Genomic DNA, 18,824 nt, shown 5'->3' with positions numbered 1-18,824 from the left:
TGGTAATTAATTTGAAGTTCCCTATCGAGGAACTCGAACTGCGTCCTCTAGAGGTCGCTATGGGGAACGTCAGTACACGGTACTGGCCGGCGACAGCCTATGACGTCACTGCCGGCGCGACTCATCACTGCTGGCGCGTCATACCAGCGCGACCGCATTGTATAAAAGGGCACCAGTTGAACACAACATCCTCTTCTTCGTCTTCAGCGACTGTTTTGTTTGAAGCCTGCAAACTCTACCAGTAAGTTTTCTCTTCTTATCTAATATGGCCAGCACTAGCAAGGCGTTTAAGAAGTGTGCGGATCCACGTCCTAGATTCTTGACACAATCTTTGCATCATATGTTTGGGCGAGGAGCACGCACGCAATGTCCTTGATGTCCTTCCTATGAAGAAGCTCCGCTCTCGTTTGTCCCTCTTTTCGAGGAAAGAGGGACAGCCATCTGTTCCCCATGGTTCGGGACCTGCCGCTGCTGAGGCGCGGAGGAAACTGAGCTCGTGGGGATCGCAGGTGGATCTCGCCGATAAGCTAGATAAGGGGCTATCCTTGTCTCGAGCTGTTGGAGGATGACGATGTGATTTCTCTCACGTCGTCTGATCCAGCAGCCAGTGATCTGCTGGGTTCCACCCAGGAAGAACAGGAGTTGTTAGATGAAGAAATGCAACCTGAATCTTCTCAAACCTCCTACCCCGCGTATGATGAGCTGTTGGAGGTTATGGAACGCACCACGGCAAGGTTGGATCTGCCATGGGAGCGGGTTAAGAAAGTGTCGCCGCGGGGTCGTCTTGACGAGCATTTCCTTTCTGACCATAACTCCCCGGCTCAAGTAAGCCTTCCATTCCTTCCCGATCTCCATTCGGAGGTTGTGAAGGCATGGAATAAGCCATTTTCTTCGCGTATTCATAGATTCCAGCATACTAGTTATGCTAATATTGAGAGAATGCGCGAAAATGGCTATGAGAGAATGCCTCATATTGAAGAGACGCTTGCTAGCTATCTCTCCTTAGGTGAAGCGTCATCTCTTAATGCTCCCTCCCTGCCATCCGAGCCCCTTCAGAGAACATCTTGCTTGAATGGCAGGGCATACACGGCAGCAGGTCAGGCTGTGGCCTCTTTGCACACGATGGCGGTACTTCAGGCTTATCAGGCTGACCTGCTGAAAGACCTGGATAAGGGCCAGGGGCTTTCCCCTGATAAGGTATCAGAGCTGCGCCACAGATTTGGCTCTCCGGGCCACCAAGCAGGCCGCCACTGCCATGGGAAGATCTATGGCGGCCATGGTGGTTACGGAGAGGCATCTCTGGGTAAACCTGACTGATCTCGGGAAGAAAGAGAAGGGCTTTCTCCTCGATGCACCGGTTTCGCCCTCTGAGCTTTTCGGTACTTCCGTTGAGACGGTGATCGGGAAGTTTAGGGAGGCGAAGGCACGCTCTGATGCTTTCAGAACCTTCATTCCTCGAAGGACCAGGTCTGAGCCCGAACATCAAAGGGGTCCTGGCCAGTCCCGGTCTGAGAATCGGAACCGAAGGGAGGTCGTCAAGATCTGAGGGAGGTGGTCCAGGCGAGGCGTTCCCAATGCTCTCGTCCGGACCAAAGTAAAAAATAACATCTACTCGCCTTCCTCTAGGGGTGATAACATTGGCCCTTACCTCCTCTCTTTAATCCCCCTGCTGCGCTAAAAACTGCAGTCTCTTACTGCTGGACCATATGATGTATTGGGTTTTGTTCTATTTTATATAGAGCAGCCTTACTGATGGTCTGGACTTTCTAAGTCCCTGTATGACAGTTTTGATGAACCATGCTTGAAGACCATGGTGGGTGAGTATGATCCTTTTTCTTCTTGTCAAATTATACTGATATCTGATGTTAAGCCTCTTGGTGTGTTGCAGTATGTACGGTTGGGCTTTTGTGTTCTTCCTATGTTTCAGGGTAGGACGCTCCCCTGCGCTGGGACCCCTGGATGCTGTTGATTTCTCCATGCTGGATCAGGCTTGGAGGATTTGCCTCTTTTCTGCAGCCTTTTCTTAGGTGCTTTGAGGTAGTTCTTGTACGTTGGGTCCCTGCTACATTACTGCAACCCCTGGGTTTGTTGATCTCCACTTGGGTAAATTCAGCTTTCTTTGCTCTTCTCAAAGATGAGGGTTTTCTGCGAGCATACTGTTCCCTGTTGAGCAACCAGATTTCCCTTCTCCTGAGAATTTTATCTCCTTTGCTCCGGGGCATCCCATTCAGGCGGCTCATACTGAGCTTTGTAGTGCTCCCCTTTCTGCAGAAGGGTTGCTTTGAGCACGATTCTGCTCCCTGAAGGCTCAGAACCTCTTTTTGGAATATGTGTTCTCTGCTTCCCAGAGCTTAGTCTTGAATGGTATTTCAGTGTCCAGGGTTGCCGGACACATTCTAAAATCCACGTTGTGTTAAGAATGCACACTAGCTTCTTGTGTTCTTTCTGAAATTCTGTATGATGGGGATCACGCGTTTAGCTTCGTACCCTTTTCTTGAGATGTCGGCCCCGGAACCTTGGGCCACACTCGACCTATGTATCACTTCGATACTTCTACAGGGTGCTGATGACCTACTGCCAGCACTTTGGCCGAAGGGATTAAGTCACTAACAGCCACCTTGACGTCTTGGGACAGCTCCCCCTTGTTTGGTGGAGCTGGTACTTAGTGCTCGCCTCTTGTGTCCAGCTTGCACTCCCCTCAGCATGGCAGTGTGGGTATAACCGTTCCCCATAGCGACCTCTAGAGGACGCAGTTTAAGTTCCTTGAAAGGGAACGTCTCAGGTTACGTATGTAACCCTGGTTCCCTGAGAAGGGAACGAGACACTGCATCCTCTAGACTCATGGCCATGCTTCAGACACAATCTTCAGACGAAGAAGCAGATGTTGTGTTCAACCGGTGCCCTTTTATACAAAGCGGTCGCGCTGGTATGATGCGCCAGCAGCAACGAGTCGCGCCAGCAGTGACGTCATAGGCTGTCGCTGGCCAGTACCGTGTAGTTTTTGTATATAGCTTCAGACACAGGTCACGTAGGAGACGTTCCCCATAGCGACCTCTAGAGGACGCAGTGTGTTCTGTTGTAGTTCCCTTCTCAGAGAACCAGGGTTACATACGTAACCTGAGACGATTTGCATTTAAATAAAAAAAATATATAGGATTATAAAAAAATAAAGGATTACAATAAGCTAACTTTGAGGTCATGAACACATGAATTAACATTTCTGCATTTGACATTGCGAGCATAGGTCGTAATTTAGGTATATTTTTAAGATGGAAAATGCAGTTTTACAAATGCTAGAAACATGGCTTTCAAAAGAAAGATTGTTATTTCATACCTAGGTTCTTAACTGATGACGAAGAATTTGCAGAGCAGCCATCAAGTGTTAGACAGTGTTCCAGGTTATTATATCTGGAGGTTTTTGGTCTGACAATTAACACCTCTGTTTTTGTTTTGTTTTGTTTTGTTTTTCAGAATTTAGTAGTAGGAAATTAGTCTGCAGTTTTTTTTATGCATTGCGTAAGTTTTGCGTTGAAGGAGTGGAATCCTGTATCCATCATGGCCTTCATAATTATATCAATTATACTAATACTTGTGTGATTATTAATGATTATTAATCCAGTTATTGATCAATGTTTAACCTTCTAAACTGTTGATTTAATGATATTAAGGGACTGCAGATACTTTGCTGCAGTCACCCTCCTTCTTTAATAGAATAGAGTGTGTGTCTTTTTCTGCTGAGTCCTATTTCTTCCCAGAGTCAAGATGTCACGGCTTAAGGAGAGGGGAGGGGGTCAGGAAGGACCCCTGGCCTAAGAGATCCATGAGTGACAAGACATAAAGTTTAACAAGATATTAAAGTGAACTCTATTTTATTCTGAATGTTCCCTCTATGATGCTGGCTGCATAGTGTGTGTGTGTAACAAACCATACTGATAAAAGCCCTGCCAGAACTAGCCAACCTTGGAATATAGATAAGAGTTCCGTTTGAGTATGTGTGTGTGTGTGTGTCTTTGTCTATGAGCACAGGAGAGATGAACACCCTGAAGAAGCTACCCCCCGGTCACCATCCTGTTCAGAAATATGTCTCTGGAGAGACCTGTTGCGTCTGATCCGTGTTCTCTTGTCACCTAGATAATCATGTAGAGATTTGCTTTGAGTTTGACGTCCATATGTGGAGATTTGCTAAATTTATCTAGATTTGAACCAATCAGAATCCTCCTAACCTATGCATTTACGTAGTTAGCAACTTCTGTTAGAGTATAATTACTGGTGATTGTAACATGTACGCAGAGCGGCCTACGAACTCCATTGAGAGTGTTGAAGCTGACTTTTGCTGATGAAACTGCAAACTATTTTCTTCAGTAAATTCTTCTTCAGTTGATTTCATCTCTGACTCCTGGTCTTCATTTCCACACACCTACCCTTTGGGTTTAACTGTATTTCCCCTAACAGCATATTGTTATGTTTCTTCGGGCCACAAAGAAATATAGAGCTAGGTATCATCAGCATACCAGTGAAAACACCACATTTCCTGATCATATTTCCCAAGGGTAAAATGTAAAGTATGTGAAAAGTATCGGTCCTAGTACTGAGCGTTGTGGTACTCCATGCCAGCCACACGATTTCCCCGACGCCAAGGATTAACCTTGCTTCCACTGCCAAAACTTCAAACTTCCTCGGCATCCTCGTATCACTCGGCCGCGCCAACAATTCCTCCAATCGGAAAGCGGACCGTATTTAAGCCCGAGGCAAACGCTCATTATTTCCAACGCATCATTCTTGCGGAGGGTAAACAAAGCGGATCCGTACAATCTATTCGTTACCCTGAGAATCAGCCAACCCCGCTCCTAAATCCACTCCAGCTGCCAAGGCGGTAAATAGATCGAGCAAAGCCCCGAACTTGCCTTGTTCGACACCACCATCGTCCCGTACAAGACCTGGCTCTCCGCGAACATCGGGTCGGAGCAACAGCAGGCCTTCAACGAGCCTGGGCCGCGCCCAGTGCTCACCCCACTCACTCGCTTCCCGCTTCGGCTCACCTTCCACCTTCCGTGGCTCTTCTGGCTGCAGCACCGTTTGTAGCCGGGCCTCTAGCTTCTGTTTCTAGATGCTAGCGCGAGGCTGCCTCCGTTAGCCGTGCTACAAACAATTAAAAAAAAAAAAAAAAAAACGCTAAAGGCGCTCATTCGTTACTAAGAGTCATCGTATGTTAATGTCGTCACGTAACAGTGACACAATATGCTGAGAATACGCACTGAAATTACTTAAACTTTCTGTACTTTTACCAGCACTTTACCTGCATTTAATTTTCACATCACATTTAGATAAATGGATAGTTAAGATGATTAAGATTAATTTTGTTTCTTGGATAAACAGTAAATAATTAAAAGTCTAAACAAACTAAAAGGCGTATCATACATAAACAACTATTGAACAAGTGCATCCTGCAACTTAATTCATATGTGAAGTGCGTACTGCTAGGCATCTCTCAAGTGTCTAAAGTTAGACTCATGCCCGAAGCCCCACCATCTAACTCTAGTGTGAGGCCGCCTCTGCTAATGGCGCAGGCTACAATGCCCGCCATTCCCTGTCTCCCCCTCTCTTCTTCAGCTATTGCTCCCGGGGCTGCCCCAAGCATGAGCATGCCTCTCCCGCAGGAGCCACATTCTCTTACAGATGCCACAGCACGGCCCACTCCCGCAGGAGCCCTTCTTCCGTATTTCCCCCCACTGCCGCAGCAGTGCCTGCTCCCACAGGAACCTTTCTTCTGTATTTCCCTCCCACTGCCGCAGCAGTGCCCGTTCCCGCAGGAGCCACATTCTCTTACAGATGTCACAGCAGCGCCCACTCCTGCAGGAGCCCTTCTTCCGTATTTCCCCCCACTGCCGCAGCAGTGCCCGCTCCCGCAGGAGCCACTTTCTCTTACAGATGCCACAGCAGCACCCATTCCTGCAGGAACCTTTCTTCTGTATTTCCCTCCCACTGCCGCAGCGGCGCCCACTCCCGCAGGAGCTTTACTCACAGTTTTTCTACTGCCGCAGTAGCGCCCGCTTTCGCAGGAGCCTTGTTCTCAGTTCCCCACTGCTGCAGCAGTGCCCGCTTCCGCAGGAGTTTCATTCATAGTCCCCAACTGCCGCAGCAGAGCCCGATCCCACAGGAGCCTCATTCATAGTCCCCATACTGCCACAACAGTTCCACTCCTGCAGGAGCCTTTTTCTATGTTCTACCGCAACAGTGCCTGCAGGAGCCCTCTCCCAGAGTGCCCCGGGAGAGGGCTCCGAGCTTGGTAATCATTCCCGAGCCCGGGGCACTCCCCTGCCCAGGGAGAGGGGTCCGAGTTCGGCATCTGGCCCGAGCTCGGACCCTGACAGCACGCCAAATACGCATAACTTTTAGTCTGTTTATTATATGTAAGTGTGAACTCGTGAAGTGATGTTTCATTAACAAATTTCGGGAGGAGCACGCGCAGATAATTAACATGGCCAATTCATCATCAGCAATTGCACTCTCTATCCAATCAGCACAAGAGAGAATCCCTATAAATAACTGAAGCAGTCTTACCTTTATTTTCCTCTTGTCTTTCAGCATCCCTCCACCACCCCGACTCCTCACCCTCAGCCTATCCCTTCCCCGGGGGGGAGCACTTATTGGGTTCGAGCCAAATGCCGAGCTTGGACCCCTCTCCCTGGGCAGGGGGAGTGCCCCGGGCTCGGGAATGATTACCGAGCTTGGAGCCCTCTCCCGGACAGCACGCCAAATACGCATAACTTTTACTCTGTTTATTATATGTAAGTGTGAACTCGTGAATTGATAATGGTCAGATAAGTATGATTTGAACCATGCCAATGCAATTCCACTAATGCCAACATAATTTCTGGACTATTCAAAAGAATGTTGTGCTCAATACTGTCAAACACAGCACTAAGATCCAGCAGCACTAATAGTGAGATAAAAAGCGTGTGTAGTTGTAGAACAGTGTTATCAAGTTATGTTTAACACGTGCTTTATTTTACTCACAAATTTAAAAAAACTCATTATAAACCCCAAAGGAACCAGCAGTGAATTAGTTTTCCATGTTCTGACGTCATACCTGAACCACTCTATAGGACTACAAGGGCAAGGGGTCAGACACCACAGTGACAGCCGAGTACATGGCAAACAATTAAAACAAATGGCATGTGTTTGCACAAAAAAAGCATGCAGGTGGACACAAAACACAGGGATGACCAAAAAAAGAGGATTGATCAAACCAAGGACATGACAGTACCCGACTCTGCAAGGATCATCAGTTGTCTTTCTTGTCTCCCTGTAGCACTGTCTTAGGTGTCTTACTGTAACATTTAATGAAGATGAAGAGAAAGTCCGAAATGGTGCTAATGTTTTTCAGAGTCAGTAGAAAGGTCTCTTTACTGTCTTAAGTTATTAAAAATGTGACCTTAATTGTCTACAACTGTATACTGTCAGTATCTTAAGGACTGTTCCAAAGGTCCATTGTGCAATCATTATTTATGGATTTTTGGAAAAACTTGGAAAACATAGTTTAAACACTAAAGATCTGTAAAGCTATCTGGATTTGACAAAACTATCCATAAAATATAGTAGGCTTATCCTTTCTTGCAGAGATGTGCAGTAGCATTATGTTGTGATTTGCACAAACTGATCCACATACCACAAATCACATTTGTGACCCTGGACCACAAAACCAGTCATAAGGGTAAATGTTTTTATTAAAATGGCATTTATACATCATCTGAAAGCTATAAATAACCTTTCCATTGATGTATGATTTTTTAGGACAATATTTGGCCGAGATACAACTATTTGAATACTTGACCATGCATACTTTTACTGGTGTGTACAATTTGTTAACTGGCCAAGTTCAACTGGACTGCATTTTCCAAAAGCCTATGAAAATCATCATTAGAATTAACTGTTATCTTTACCTAAGTGTTTCCTTAAGGTTTTAGCATCCTGGATGCTAAATTCGGAATTGCATACTAAGATACTACTATTAGCTATTACTGCTATAGCTTTTTATAGAATAGACAGATCATAATAGCAGAATTAGTAATCGTGAAATAATTGTAAGAGTAGATTCCCTTAATTAATCAGTTTGGTAACACTTTACTTGAAGGGGTGTGCATAAGACTGACATGACACCTTCATAATCGTGAGATGACACATGTCATGAATATGAAGGTGGTTTTATGCATGTATTACTACTGTCATTAAGTGACATTTGCTCAGTTATGTCATTTTTAATGGAAAGATGACATTGTTTGTGATGCCTTTGTTATGACAACTCGACATTACCAAGACATTATAACCTTTCATAAATCTGCTTTTTTCAGTGGTACAAATTGAATTTATTAAAATGTCATTAAGTGCTAATACTCTGTCAGATAATTTTAGAACAGTGTCATTAATATTTTTCTTGACCTCAACTACAGTGGTACAAGTTGAATTTGTCATTAAAATGTCATTAAGTGTTAATACTCTGTCAAATTATTTTATAACAGCAACATAAATATTTTTCATTTCGTAATGTGTTTTTTTTTCTTCTAAGTTTCCTCCAACAGAAGGTCAGATAATAGACCATTTCAAATGTTGTAAAAAAGATTAACTGGTGTTAGAGAAATAAATTCAATCATCTAATAATAATAATAATGATAATAATAAATAAACTTTATATAATCGTATTTTATTGCATTTGGAGAGCGATTCACCCAAAAATTAAAATGAAAACAGTACAATGGTGGGTTAAGTCATGCTGAGTTTGGTCCATATCACTGCAAAAACTGTTAATTACAGCATCTCACACATTTATATCTTCTTGACATGCTTTTTTACATCATGGAAAAGTCTACCCAAGACACCACCATAATGGCGTACAACTAACCAGTGGTGCCAGTCTATCATTGTGAGGAGTGCGATTTCCTTTATGACACCATATGTGCCCTTGGACCACAAAACCAATCATAAGGGTTGAGAAAATCACCTTTAAATTTGTCCAAATGAAGTTCTTAGCAATGCATATCACTAATCAAAAATAAGTTTTTGATATATTTACAGTGGGAAATTTACAAAATATCTTCATGGAACATGATCTTTACTTAATATCCTAATGATTTTTGGCATAAAAGAAAAACAATGTATGGTTGGTTATTGTTAAAAATGTACCTGCCACTTAAGACTGGTTTTGTGGTCCAGGGTCACATATTTCCAACTTGTAATTCTGCCATGCACGCTCAATATGCTGAGTATGAGCACCAGTCCCTGGATCAACAAAGTGTCTTTTATGGCAGACAGATTACTGACGATATCCATACTGGGTAAGCTGTCTTTTGTAGGCATGCCATTCATCCATAAGGATTGATGTTTAGTAAAGCAATAAGCCCTGTGAGACTGCGGTTGTAACGGGACTCAACAGCGTTGATAGATCCAAGTGCAAGCTTTATTGAACACAACATTGTCAGATAGGCAGGGTCGATCTCCAAACAAACAGTGATACATAGGGCAAGACAAAAGCGTACTCCAATGAACAGCCAGAAGGTCAAAATACCAGAGAGCAGTCCAAAGTAACAAAATAAACAAGGCAATGAAACTAGACAAAAACTATGGCAATGGAACAGGGCAAAACTATGACTATGAAACAAAACAAGGCATGAAATAGGGAAAACGCTTGGTAGAGTCAGCACAAGCAAAACAATACTTTGCAACCTCCTGTTTGGCATGGCCCTCCTTAAATGGCTGCCAAACAGGAAGTCACCAAAGAAGCAGCAGAGGGAGCGGTAACAGACAGTACATGGTAAGGGCTGACGTGGTGTTACAGAATCCCCCCCTCTAGGAGCAACTCCTGGCGCTCAAAAAACAACAGTCCAGGAGGGTGGGGGAACAGAGGGTGGGATGGGGGATGAGGTCCATGCAGAGGAGGTGGGCCTGGATCATAGAGCAGTGACAGACAGTGAAGCACTGGGGGACCTGGGCTGTGAAGCAGTGGCAGACAGTGAAACACTGGAGGACCTGGGCCGTGAAGCAGTGGCAGACAGTGAAACACTGGAGCCATGGTGGGGCAGGCAGAGCAGGGAGCCATGGCAGGGCAGGCAGAGAGCCATGGCGGGGCCGGCAGAGCAGAGAGCCCGGGTGGAGATGGCGACCAGTACAGCAGAGCAGACAGGAGCACAGATCCCCACAATGGGGGGGTGAGTCCGAAGATCTCCACGGTGAAGCAGACAACCACCACAGCAGAGCAGAGAAGAACAGGAATCCCCATGGCAGAGCAGAGAGTTCATGATTGGCTTCCTTGGCCGTGACATAACAGGCAGAGTGTTTGTAAGTGGACGCCGCCCCCTTAGGAGGTTCTGCAGCCGGAGCTGCCACCTCCGGGGGCATTGGCGTAGACTCATGGTCAGACAAGGCCTCTGGAGCAGACTCATAGAGCGACGTGGCAGTGAGTTCATGGATGGACGCCGCCTCCTTAAGAGGTTCCACAGCATAGGCTGACACCTCTGGAAGCAATGGCGCAAATCTGTGGACAGGAGAGGCCTCTGGCACAGACTTGTGGACAGACAAGCCCTCTGGAGTAGATTCATGGACAGAAGTGCAGTGTGCAGCCCACATGCTCAAAATGGTGACCACCATTACAGGCAGCACGGTAGACAGTGGGATGTCTGCCAGGCTTGAGGGTGTGGAGGCTGTGAGGTTAGAGAGTGTCAAGACTGCGTGGCTTGGGAGCGTGGGCTCTGCGTGGCTTGGGAGCATGGGCTCTGGAAGGTGAGATGAGACCTGGCGAGGCTCTGGGATGTCAGCTGATACATGACGAGGCTCTGGGAGGTCAGCTGAGACGTGACGAGGCTCTGGGAGGTCAGCTGAGGCGTGACGAGGCTCTGGGAGGTCAGCTGAGGTGTGACGAGGCTCTGGTTGAACAGCTGCGACGTGACGTGGCTTTGGAAGGTCAGACGGGACCTGGCGAGGCTCTGGCATGACGGCCGTGGCTTGGCAAGGCCCTATGATAGCAGCCATGTCGTGAAGAGGCTCTTTTAGGAGTGCAGCTGTCTCTTGACTTGACTCAGGAAGGTCTGTCGTGATCTGACTTGACTCAGGGAGGTCTGCCGTGACTTGACTTGACTCAGGGAGGTCTGCCGTGACTTGACTCAGGGAGGTCTGCCGTGACTTGACTTGACTGGACTCAACTCGTGAAGATCAGCTGTGACTTGACTTGGCTCATGAAGACCAGCTGTGACTTGACTCGGCTCGTGAAGATCAGCTGTGACTTGACTTGGCTCATGAAGACCAGCTGTGGCTTGACTTGACTCGGGAACAACAGCAGTAACTTGACTTGGCTCATGAAGATCAGCTGTGGCTTGACTTGACTCGGGAACAACAGCAGTAACTTGACTTGGCATGGACAGTGCAGCCCTGACTTGACTTGACACCAGAGGATCAGCCATCAAATGACTTGCTTGGGGTATGGCAGACATGACGGAACAAGATTTTGATGAGATGACCTTGGCATGATGAGGATTAGGCGTGGCAGCCATCTTGGCTGCGGACTAAGATGGGGCGGCCATCTTGTGAGATGGCTCTGGGAGGGCGGCCATCTTGTGAACTGGCTCTGGGAGGGCGGCCATGACAGGTGCAAACTCTGGGAGGGCAGCCATGACAAGTGCAGACACTGGCTGTGGCTTGGCGGACGTGACGAGTGCAGGCTGTGGCTTGGTGGATGTGACGAGTGAAGGCCGTAGAACGGCAGGCATGGCGTGAGCAGGCCCTGGAGCGGAGTTCTCAGACATGATGCTAACAATTCCAGACATGAAGGTTGGGGTGTGATAATGCTCTGGTGTGATGGGTACTGTAGGATTGCAGGGCTCCTCATCCGCAATCCCGACAGTAAACGAGGATCCACTTAACAGCAGAGCATAATCAATATATTGTTCCAGAGACCAGTAAATTTTTCCTCCAGGTAGGTAGGAACAAATGTTTTCATTTAATCCATGGTGAAAAATGTCCTTAAGTGCCACATCATTAAAAGTCACCAAATAGCACAGCTTACAAAAATCAGTGACATAATCCTCAATAGGCTGATTACCTTGGCGGAGGCGGAAGAGGCGTGATGCAGGATCCATGGTTGGTCTATATTCAGAAAGCTGCTGGATCTTTGGGTGGCGAAATATTCTGTAACAGGACTCAACAGCATTGATAGATCCAAGTGCGAGCTTTATTGAACACAACGTAGTCAGATAGGCAGGGTCGATCTCCAAACAAACAGTGATACGTAAGGCAAGACATTAAAGCTAACAACGTTAAACACCCTTAGCTGTTATAAATTCACTGTAGACGTTGCTTTTATAAAATGGTTATTCCATTTACGTAGTAAGGTTTCACAAAATAAAACAGAGCAAATAAAGTATGATGATATTAATAAAAACATTATATTTCAGCCAAACAATGTAGTTCCTCAGAAACAGTTGTGATTGCAACAAAGTGGTTGCCGGCCAACACACAGGCGTAAACAAAGGTGTATGTTTGTAGGTGTATGTTTTCAAAATCAAAGACTGGAACTATCTGTTTTATAAAAAATAAATAAAATCTAAAGAACCTTTTTTGACTATGAAGAACCTTTTCTGCATTTAAAAGGTTTCAATGATGTTCAAGGCTCTTCATGGAACCATCGATGCCAACCAATAAGAACCTTTATTTTTAAGAATGTAGTATTTTCGTTATAAAGAGCTTTTAGAATGTTAAAAGCTTATAGAAATGAAACAAGAGAGTTGACACAGCTCTGGCAGTGTGTTCACACATCTACGTGTAGCCATTCATCCAGATTTTTGAACTGAGTGAACAGTGAAATTGTTGTAAAAATTGCTGCTTTTGTTTCCACAATTTAGCTAAATCACACAATATTCGGTCTAATATATACCACAATATTAACTTACTATTGAATTGTTCTAAATAAATATAACATTTGCAACTGGTCAGTGTTCAAAAAATGCTGGGAAATCACTTCAAGAGTGATTACTGATAGGCTGTCAAAAAAAAATCATTTTTGAAAAAAAAACATCACTCACTGACTTTCAGGCTTCGCATAGTAATGACTTTCTACTTCGAGTTAGTCATATGTTAGTCATACGTTTTCCTCAGGTAGAGATACTTTAGAAATCGTACTTAAGTACAGTACTCAAGTAAATGTACTAAATGTTCCTCCTCTCTATATGTACGTATGTGTATCCATGTATGTATGTGTTAGGCACACTCGTACTTGCACTCCGGAGCAGAAGGTCGCGGTAAATGCACCAATAAGCTGGACGCCAACCGCCGTTAAAAAAGGAGAAGAAGAAGGAGAAGCACCACTGAAGAAGAACTCTTTAGAACAACATTAACGAGTTCAGTGCTTAACATGGGTACATACAGACGAATAGATTGTATATTTTTTAGTGAATTTCATCCAACTTTAGGACCAAAGATCACATATCAGGTAACGTCATAGAAGCATATATATTTAGTGAGCGAAAGAGAATAAATGCTGTATGTTTGACCGAGGCTATATATTGGTATTGGTAAGAAAACTCCGTTAGGGATGCATGCAAGCTAATGTTTGTATGGTAATAGGCATATGAGAACACAATTATATACATGTGACGTTAGTTATATTCGTCATGATTTTTTTTCAGGTTCCTGAAGAATATATTTCGAGGGAACTCTTTGATACTGTGCAGGTGTACATCATCACCAAACCTGAACTGCAGAACAAGCTCATAACAGTGTATGTACTGAACTTTACCTAATTTCATTGCTGCATTGTCCAAATTGTATTTGCATTTGCATTATATGTATATAGACTATACGCTTATACATGTGCGTTCAATAATACTTCTTGGTATGTATGCACACACACACGTACAACTATACTGACGGTTTACAATACATACATACATACATTTCAATGTGCTTTGACAATGTCGCTTTGCTTTGACATTAAGATCTATATACATACATACCTGTGTATGTATATAGATCTTAATGTCAAAGCAAAGCGATATTGTCAAAGCACATTGAAATGCAGTAATCCAAAGTTAGTACAACTATAGTCCAACAAAGCAAATTCTGATACTGTTGTTGTGAGATTTGGTTCTTTGATTTGGACTGATATAAAAACAGTTACATAGATTTCAGTGTTTCGGGTATGAATTTGACTGACAAGTGAATTTTAAATGCTTAAATGCCTTTAGCTGCACCCACTGTAGCGTTGTTGTTTTTTTCCTGGATTATTTAATCTGTTTGCATCTGTGATTGTCACAGTTTAGAGTGAATAGACCTTTAGAGTTATTATTATTATTATTAATAATAATAATAATAATAATGTTGTGTTTTATCTGTGTTACTGATTAAGGACTGCCATGGAGAAGAAACTAATAGGCTGTCCAGTGTGCATTGAGCATAAGAAGTACAGCCGGAATGCCTTGCTCTTCAATTTGGGTTTGGTCTGTGATGCCAGGACAAAAACATGTGCTTTAGAACCTATCGTCAAAAAACTGTCTGTCTACCTCACAACTCTGGAGGTGAAAGTTCATTTAATAAATATTTATGTTATGGTACCTCAAAAATGGGCACTTATTAACTGTTTCATTGAATTTCTTTAATTAGCTTGAGAGTGGATTCATTTCAAATGAGGAGAGTAAACAGAAGCTGTTGCCTATCCTGTCCACACTTCTGGAGGAACTTAATGTTACAGGAGCCTGCACTCTACCTATTGGTTAATATATGTATTTTCTGTTTCTCTGTTTCCCCCATCAGTGGATGTCTTTGTTTTTATAATCACCTTTTCTCTCTCTTTTTAATGACAGATGACTCTAACACCATCCACTTGAAGCTAATTGAACAAAGGAAAGATCCTCTGGTGGTTCAGGAGTATGATGTACCAGTATTTACCAAGAATAAGGACCACTTTATAAAGTCACAGTGGGATCTCACCACACAGCAGGTCTACAAAATATGTTTCCCACCATTTACTTTAACTGTTCTAAATTGATTTTATTTATCTTTTATTATCAGATTAAAAATAAAAATAAAAAAAAGTCCTGATTCACATTGTAAGCATCAGTTGTGCATAAGCAGCATGTTTGTGTTTGGTTTTGTTTTGACACCCAGCAAACAAGAGATTTAGCATTAGAAGCAGGAGCACTGCATTAGCAGCACTGTAGCAGGTGTTTTGGCCTACAATATATTTTTTGCAGTGCTGCTCACATTCAGTTAGAGCACACTGCTGAAATAAATTAATGTAAATTGACACAAAGAATTACAAAATTCTTGAGATGAGATGAGCTGAACTGTTTATAACACTCTAATTGTAAAGAATTTAGCAGAAAATGTTGTTCTTATTTGCATGTAAATACGATTTCATAACAGTTAAGTTAGTAAGCTTATTATCATCTTCTGTTAACCATTATTTTTGCTGATGTTGCTTTGATGTGCCACTCATGCTTGTAGTGTGAAACAGGTATAACATGATTTTATTTGATATACTGCCTTCAAACATCCTTTATGTTACCAGTAATTTTCATGAATATTTTGATGACTTTTTTTTCCAGATCTTACCCTTTGTAGATGGGTATCGACACATTCAAAAGATCTCAGCTGAGGCCGATGTTGAGCTTAATTTGGTGCGGATTGCTGTTCAAAATTTATTGTAAGTATGATTTTATTGCTATTTTGAGCAGCTGCATTAATCTCAATGATTTATTTTAAAGAATATTCTGCGTTAAAAAATAGTTTAACCCTACTACTGGATTGGTTTTCAACTGGCTTTGCTTCAGCACCCAGTTTTTTTCTGAAAAATGTATAATACTACATAAACAAAGTATTTAAAACCACCATAAAATGGAAACAGATCTTATCTTATTTATTGTGACATACATGTGATTGTAATAGATCAGGGGTGGCGAACTCCAGTCCTGGAGAGCCGCAGCCCTGCAGAGTTCAGCTCCAACCCTAATTAAAACTCACCTGCCCCTTGCTTTCTAGTAACCCTTCAGACCTTGATTAGCTTGTTCAGGTGCGTTTGATTAGGGTTGAAGCAAAACTATGCGGGGCTGCGGCTCTCCAGGACCGACGTTCGCCACCCCTGTAATAGATTATTAAAGAAGAAAAAATGTAGGGCAATGACTTGGTTCTATGCATTGTTTTTTGACTGTATTTTGAGATGTGGGCTTTGCACTCAAAAGCGGTGGCAGATAAATGTGCATAGTGGACTAAGTAGTTGGAGAAATCCTGCGTTCATTATCAGTGAGAAGTCTGTCATTTTCACTGGAGGTTTGAACATTTTGATTGAACGTTACAAGGTCAAAAATTTTTAAAAGAATGAAACAAATGCACAGATGAACTGTTTACAACCTGGGTTCATGTAGAAAGTCTGTACTACAAAGCCAGTTTAGCTGGTTAGCCAGATAAGTTTCTGTTTAGTTTGTGCCTGGGTCTTAGTTTAACAGTGTTCATTGCCATAGTAACTTGTGCTCCATGGCCAAACTTCACTGGTGCAGGTTATGTTCTGGGTAAGACTTTGCAAAACGTTTATAGACTTTACCTTCTGTAAGAGGAGAGAAGATGGTCAGCTGTGTGAATGCTTTCTGTGAGTTCCTTGGTGAGTGAAGCCAAGAACTGACTGCTAATAGATGTGGTTTTGTTAGTGAAGTAATTAGCAAAATCATCAGCAGTTAAAGAGGTGGTGGAAGGTTGGCGGAGGAGGACAAAGGAGATTATTGAATGTTTTTAAGAGTTTGTGTGTGTCTGATACCTTTTTAAATTTCTAAAGCACAGTCAAGACAATAGCATGCAAATGGCTAGAAATAAAAAATAACGTGGTACAGTTGTGTTATTGTAATTTTGATATACCTCCTGCTTCTGACATAAGGTCTAAAGCTTTTGATTGTTGACAAAATGTAGAGATACTATAAGTGCATCACAATCTAGCACCTTATTAAAATTTAAATAATGAAATGCTCTAAAACCATAAATGGATAATTACAATAGTTACAGTGATGCAGAACGTACACATTTAATACATGTAATAGCAGAAAAGTGTGACAAAACATGGACTGAACAATGGTATTATGTTTCACAGGTATTATGAAGTGGTAACTTTGGTGTCCATATTCCAAGTAAGTTGTTGTTGTAGTTGGTTCAGAATTGTGTGATAGATATCTTTTTAATTGTTTTTGGTTTTTATATTCTACAGTACTCAAATGTTTACTGCACAACACCTAAAGTCCAAAACTTAATAGATAAGAAGTGTCTTCAGGACGAGTGTATACATTACGTCAGTAAGCTAGGTGAGCAAAGTTCGGCACTTCCAAATAAATTTTGTTTTCTGCAATGTGAAAATGAGTGTGAGTAGACACAAATACATTTTACTGTATGTTACCAGGCCAAAGGACAAATCTCAGGGATGTGTTCCAGTTGTACTGTGGTTTGACCCCAGGTACAACTGTACGTGACCTCTGTTCCCGTTATTCTCACCAGCTACAGAGAGTGGATGAAAGGCAAGACCATTTGAACTTGATTGTTGTTCACACTTAAATCCCTACAATTATTCCATAAGTAAGGCATGTCAGTTGTTTGTTTGTGTGTGTGTTTAAAATTCAGAAGAACAATACTGTAAATATTTTACATTAAAAAGAATGTTTGCGGCTTGTTGGCTTATTTGGCTATCGGCTAAGTACTAGTGTGATCTGTAAGAAAATAAATATTCTATATAAAATAATTATTTTACTTTTATCCTTTGTGTTGCTTTAGAAAGTTGATTCAGTTCGGCTTGATGAAAGGTTTGATTCGGCGCCTACAGAAGTATCCTGTCAAGGTTGTTAGAGATGAGAGGAGTCGTCCACCTAGACTTTATACTGGCTGCCATAGTTATGATGAAATCTGTTGCAAAACTGGCAAGTATTATATATATCATGTATATTTTTCACAAGAATATTCTTTCATTTTAACCATTTTAATGAAAGTGACATTATTCCTCATCTGTGTTTTCAGGAATGAGTTATAAGGAGTTGGATGAGCGCTTGGAGAATGACCCCAACATTGTTGTTTGTTGGAAATAATGTTGCAGAGACATAATTATAACTACTCATTTGTAACTTAAGACAAACAGATCTGGTCCTGATGCCTTTGCGTTCGCTGGCTTTTAACTGCCCTTAATATATATTTGAAACAATTATAGGTTAAAATATGAACAGAAAAGTTGTGAAACTATTGCAATCACTTAAAATGAATAAATGTAAAAATGATTCATGTTTCTACATGAAAACTGGTCTCTGGTTTTTAAATTCATAGCTTATTATATGACAGGGTTTAGTGTGGTCTAATTCTATGGTAAGTTAAAACCATTTCATTTTTCTTACTGAGAAAAACAAACTGGAAAAAGGTAACAAGACCCTGTTGATCCAGTACCTTGTGCATTTACTGTTATATTAGGCTTTGAATGAACAAATAAATTTTTTGAAATTCAGTAGTTTTTGTTTTTTCTGATCATGTGTAATCTGTAGTTGCACAAGTACAAATATTTGATTAAATCATTACAATTAGATCCATTTCTGTCACATCAGTTGCATCAAGTATCTTGGCTGTCTGAGAACGATTAAAAAAAATAAATTCATGGACATGGCTAAATTTACACAATAGTTTTCTGAAAAGCCTTATTTTCCTTCCACATCAGTCCCTTTAACAAAATCACAAGATTGATATTTCCAGAACACTCACCAACATGAATATTAAAATGTATGAACTGTGCTTGTTTATTTTAATAATGACAAGAACAGCTAAGCATCCTT

At 42.4% G+C, this 18,824-nt stretch overlaps 1 protein-coding gene across 1 annotated transcript; it reads left to right on the top strand.

The window, feature by feature from the left end:
- Window positions 1-13,317: 13,317 nt before the first annotated feature.
- nprl2 (NPR2 like, GATOR1 complex subunit) lies at window positions 13,318-18,502 on the top strand. Its single transcript, XM_051112403.1, has 11 exons — window positions 13,318-13,474; window positions 13,671-13,762; window positions 14,390-14,558; window positions 14,644-14,752; window positions 14,844-14,980; window positions 15,588-15,685; window positions 17,117-17,153; window positions 17,231-17,324; window positions 17,420-17,534; window positions 17,788-17,930; window positions 18,028-18,502. Exons 1-11 carry the CDS (start codon window positions 13,397-13,399, stop codon window positions 18,093-18,095), a joined length of 1,140 nt encoding a protein of 379 aa, XP_050968360.1. The 5' UTR covers window positions 13,318-13,396; the 3' UTR covers window positions 18,096-18,502.
- The last annotated feature ends 322 nt before the right edge of the window (window positions 18,503-18,824 follow it).

This window comes from Labeo rohita, chromosome 6 (assembly GCF_022985175.1).
Source record: "Labeo rohita strain BAU-BD-2019 chromosome 6, IGBB_LRoh.1.0, whole genome shotgun sequence".
NCBI classification, from domain to species: Eukaryota; Metazoa; Chordata; class Actinopteri; order Cypriniformes; family Cyprinidae; genus Labeo; species Labeo rohita.
Note: the sequence above shows the minus strand (reverse complement) of the source record. Positions and strands in the feature narration are given on the sequence as shown.

What these genes read in the sequence shown, in the direction of transcription:
- nprl2 (XM_051112403.1), top strand. Translation starts at nt 13,397, where the DNA reads ATGGGTACATACAGACGAATAGATTGTATATTTTTTAGTGAATTTCAT. An exon ending in AGCCTGCACTCTACCTATTG is followed by an intron (nt 14,753 to 14,843) that starts GTTAATATATGT and finishes TTTTAATGACAG; the next exon opens with ATGACTCTAACACCATCCAC. An exon ending in ACATTACGTCAGTAAGCTAG is followed by an intron (nt 17,325 to 17,419) that starts GTGAGCAAAGTT and finishes GTATGTTACCAG; the next exon opens with GCCAAAGGACAAATCTCAGG.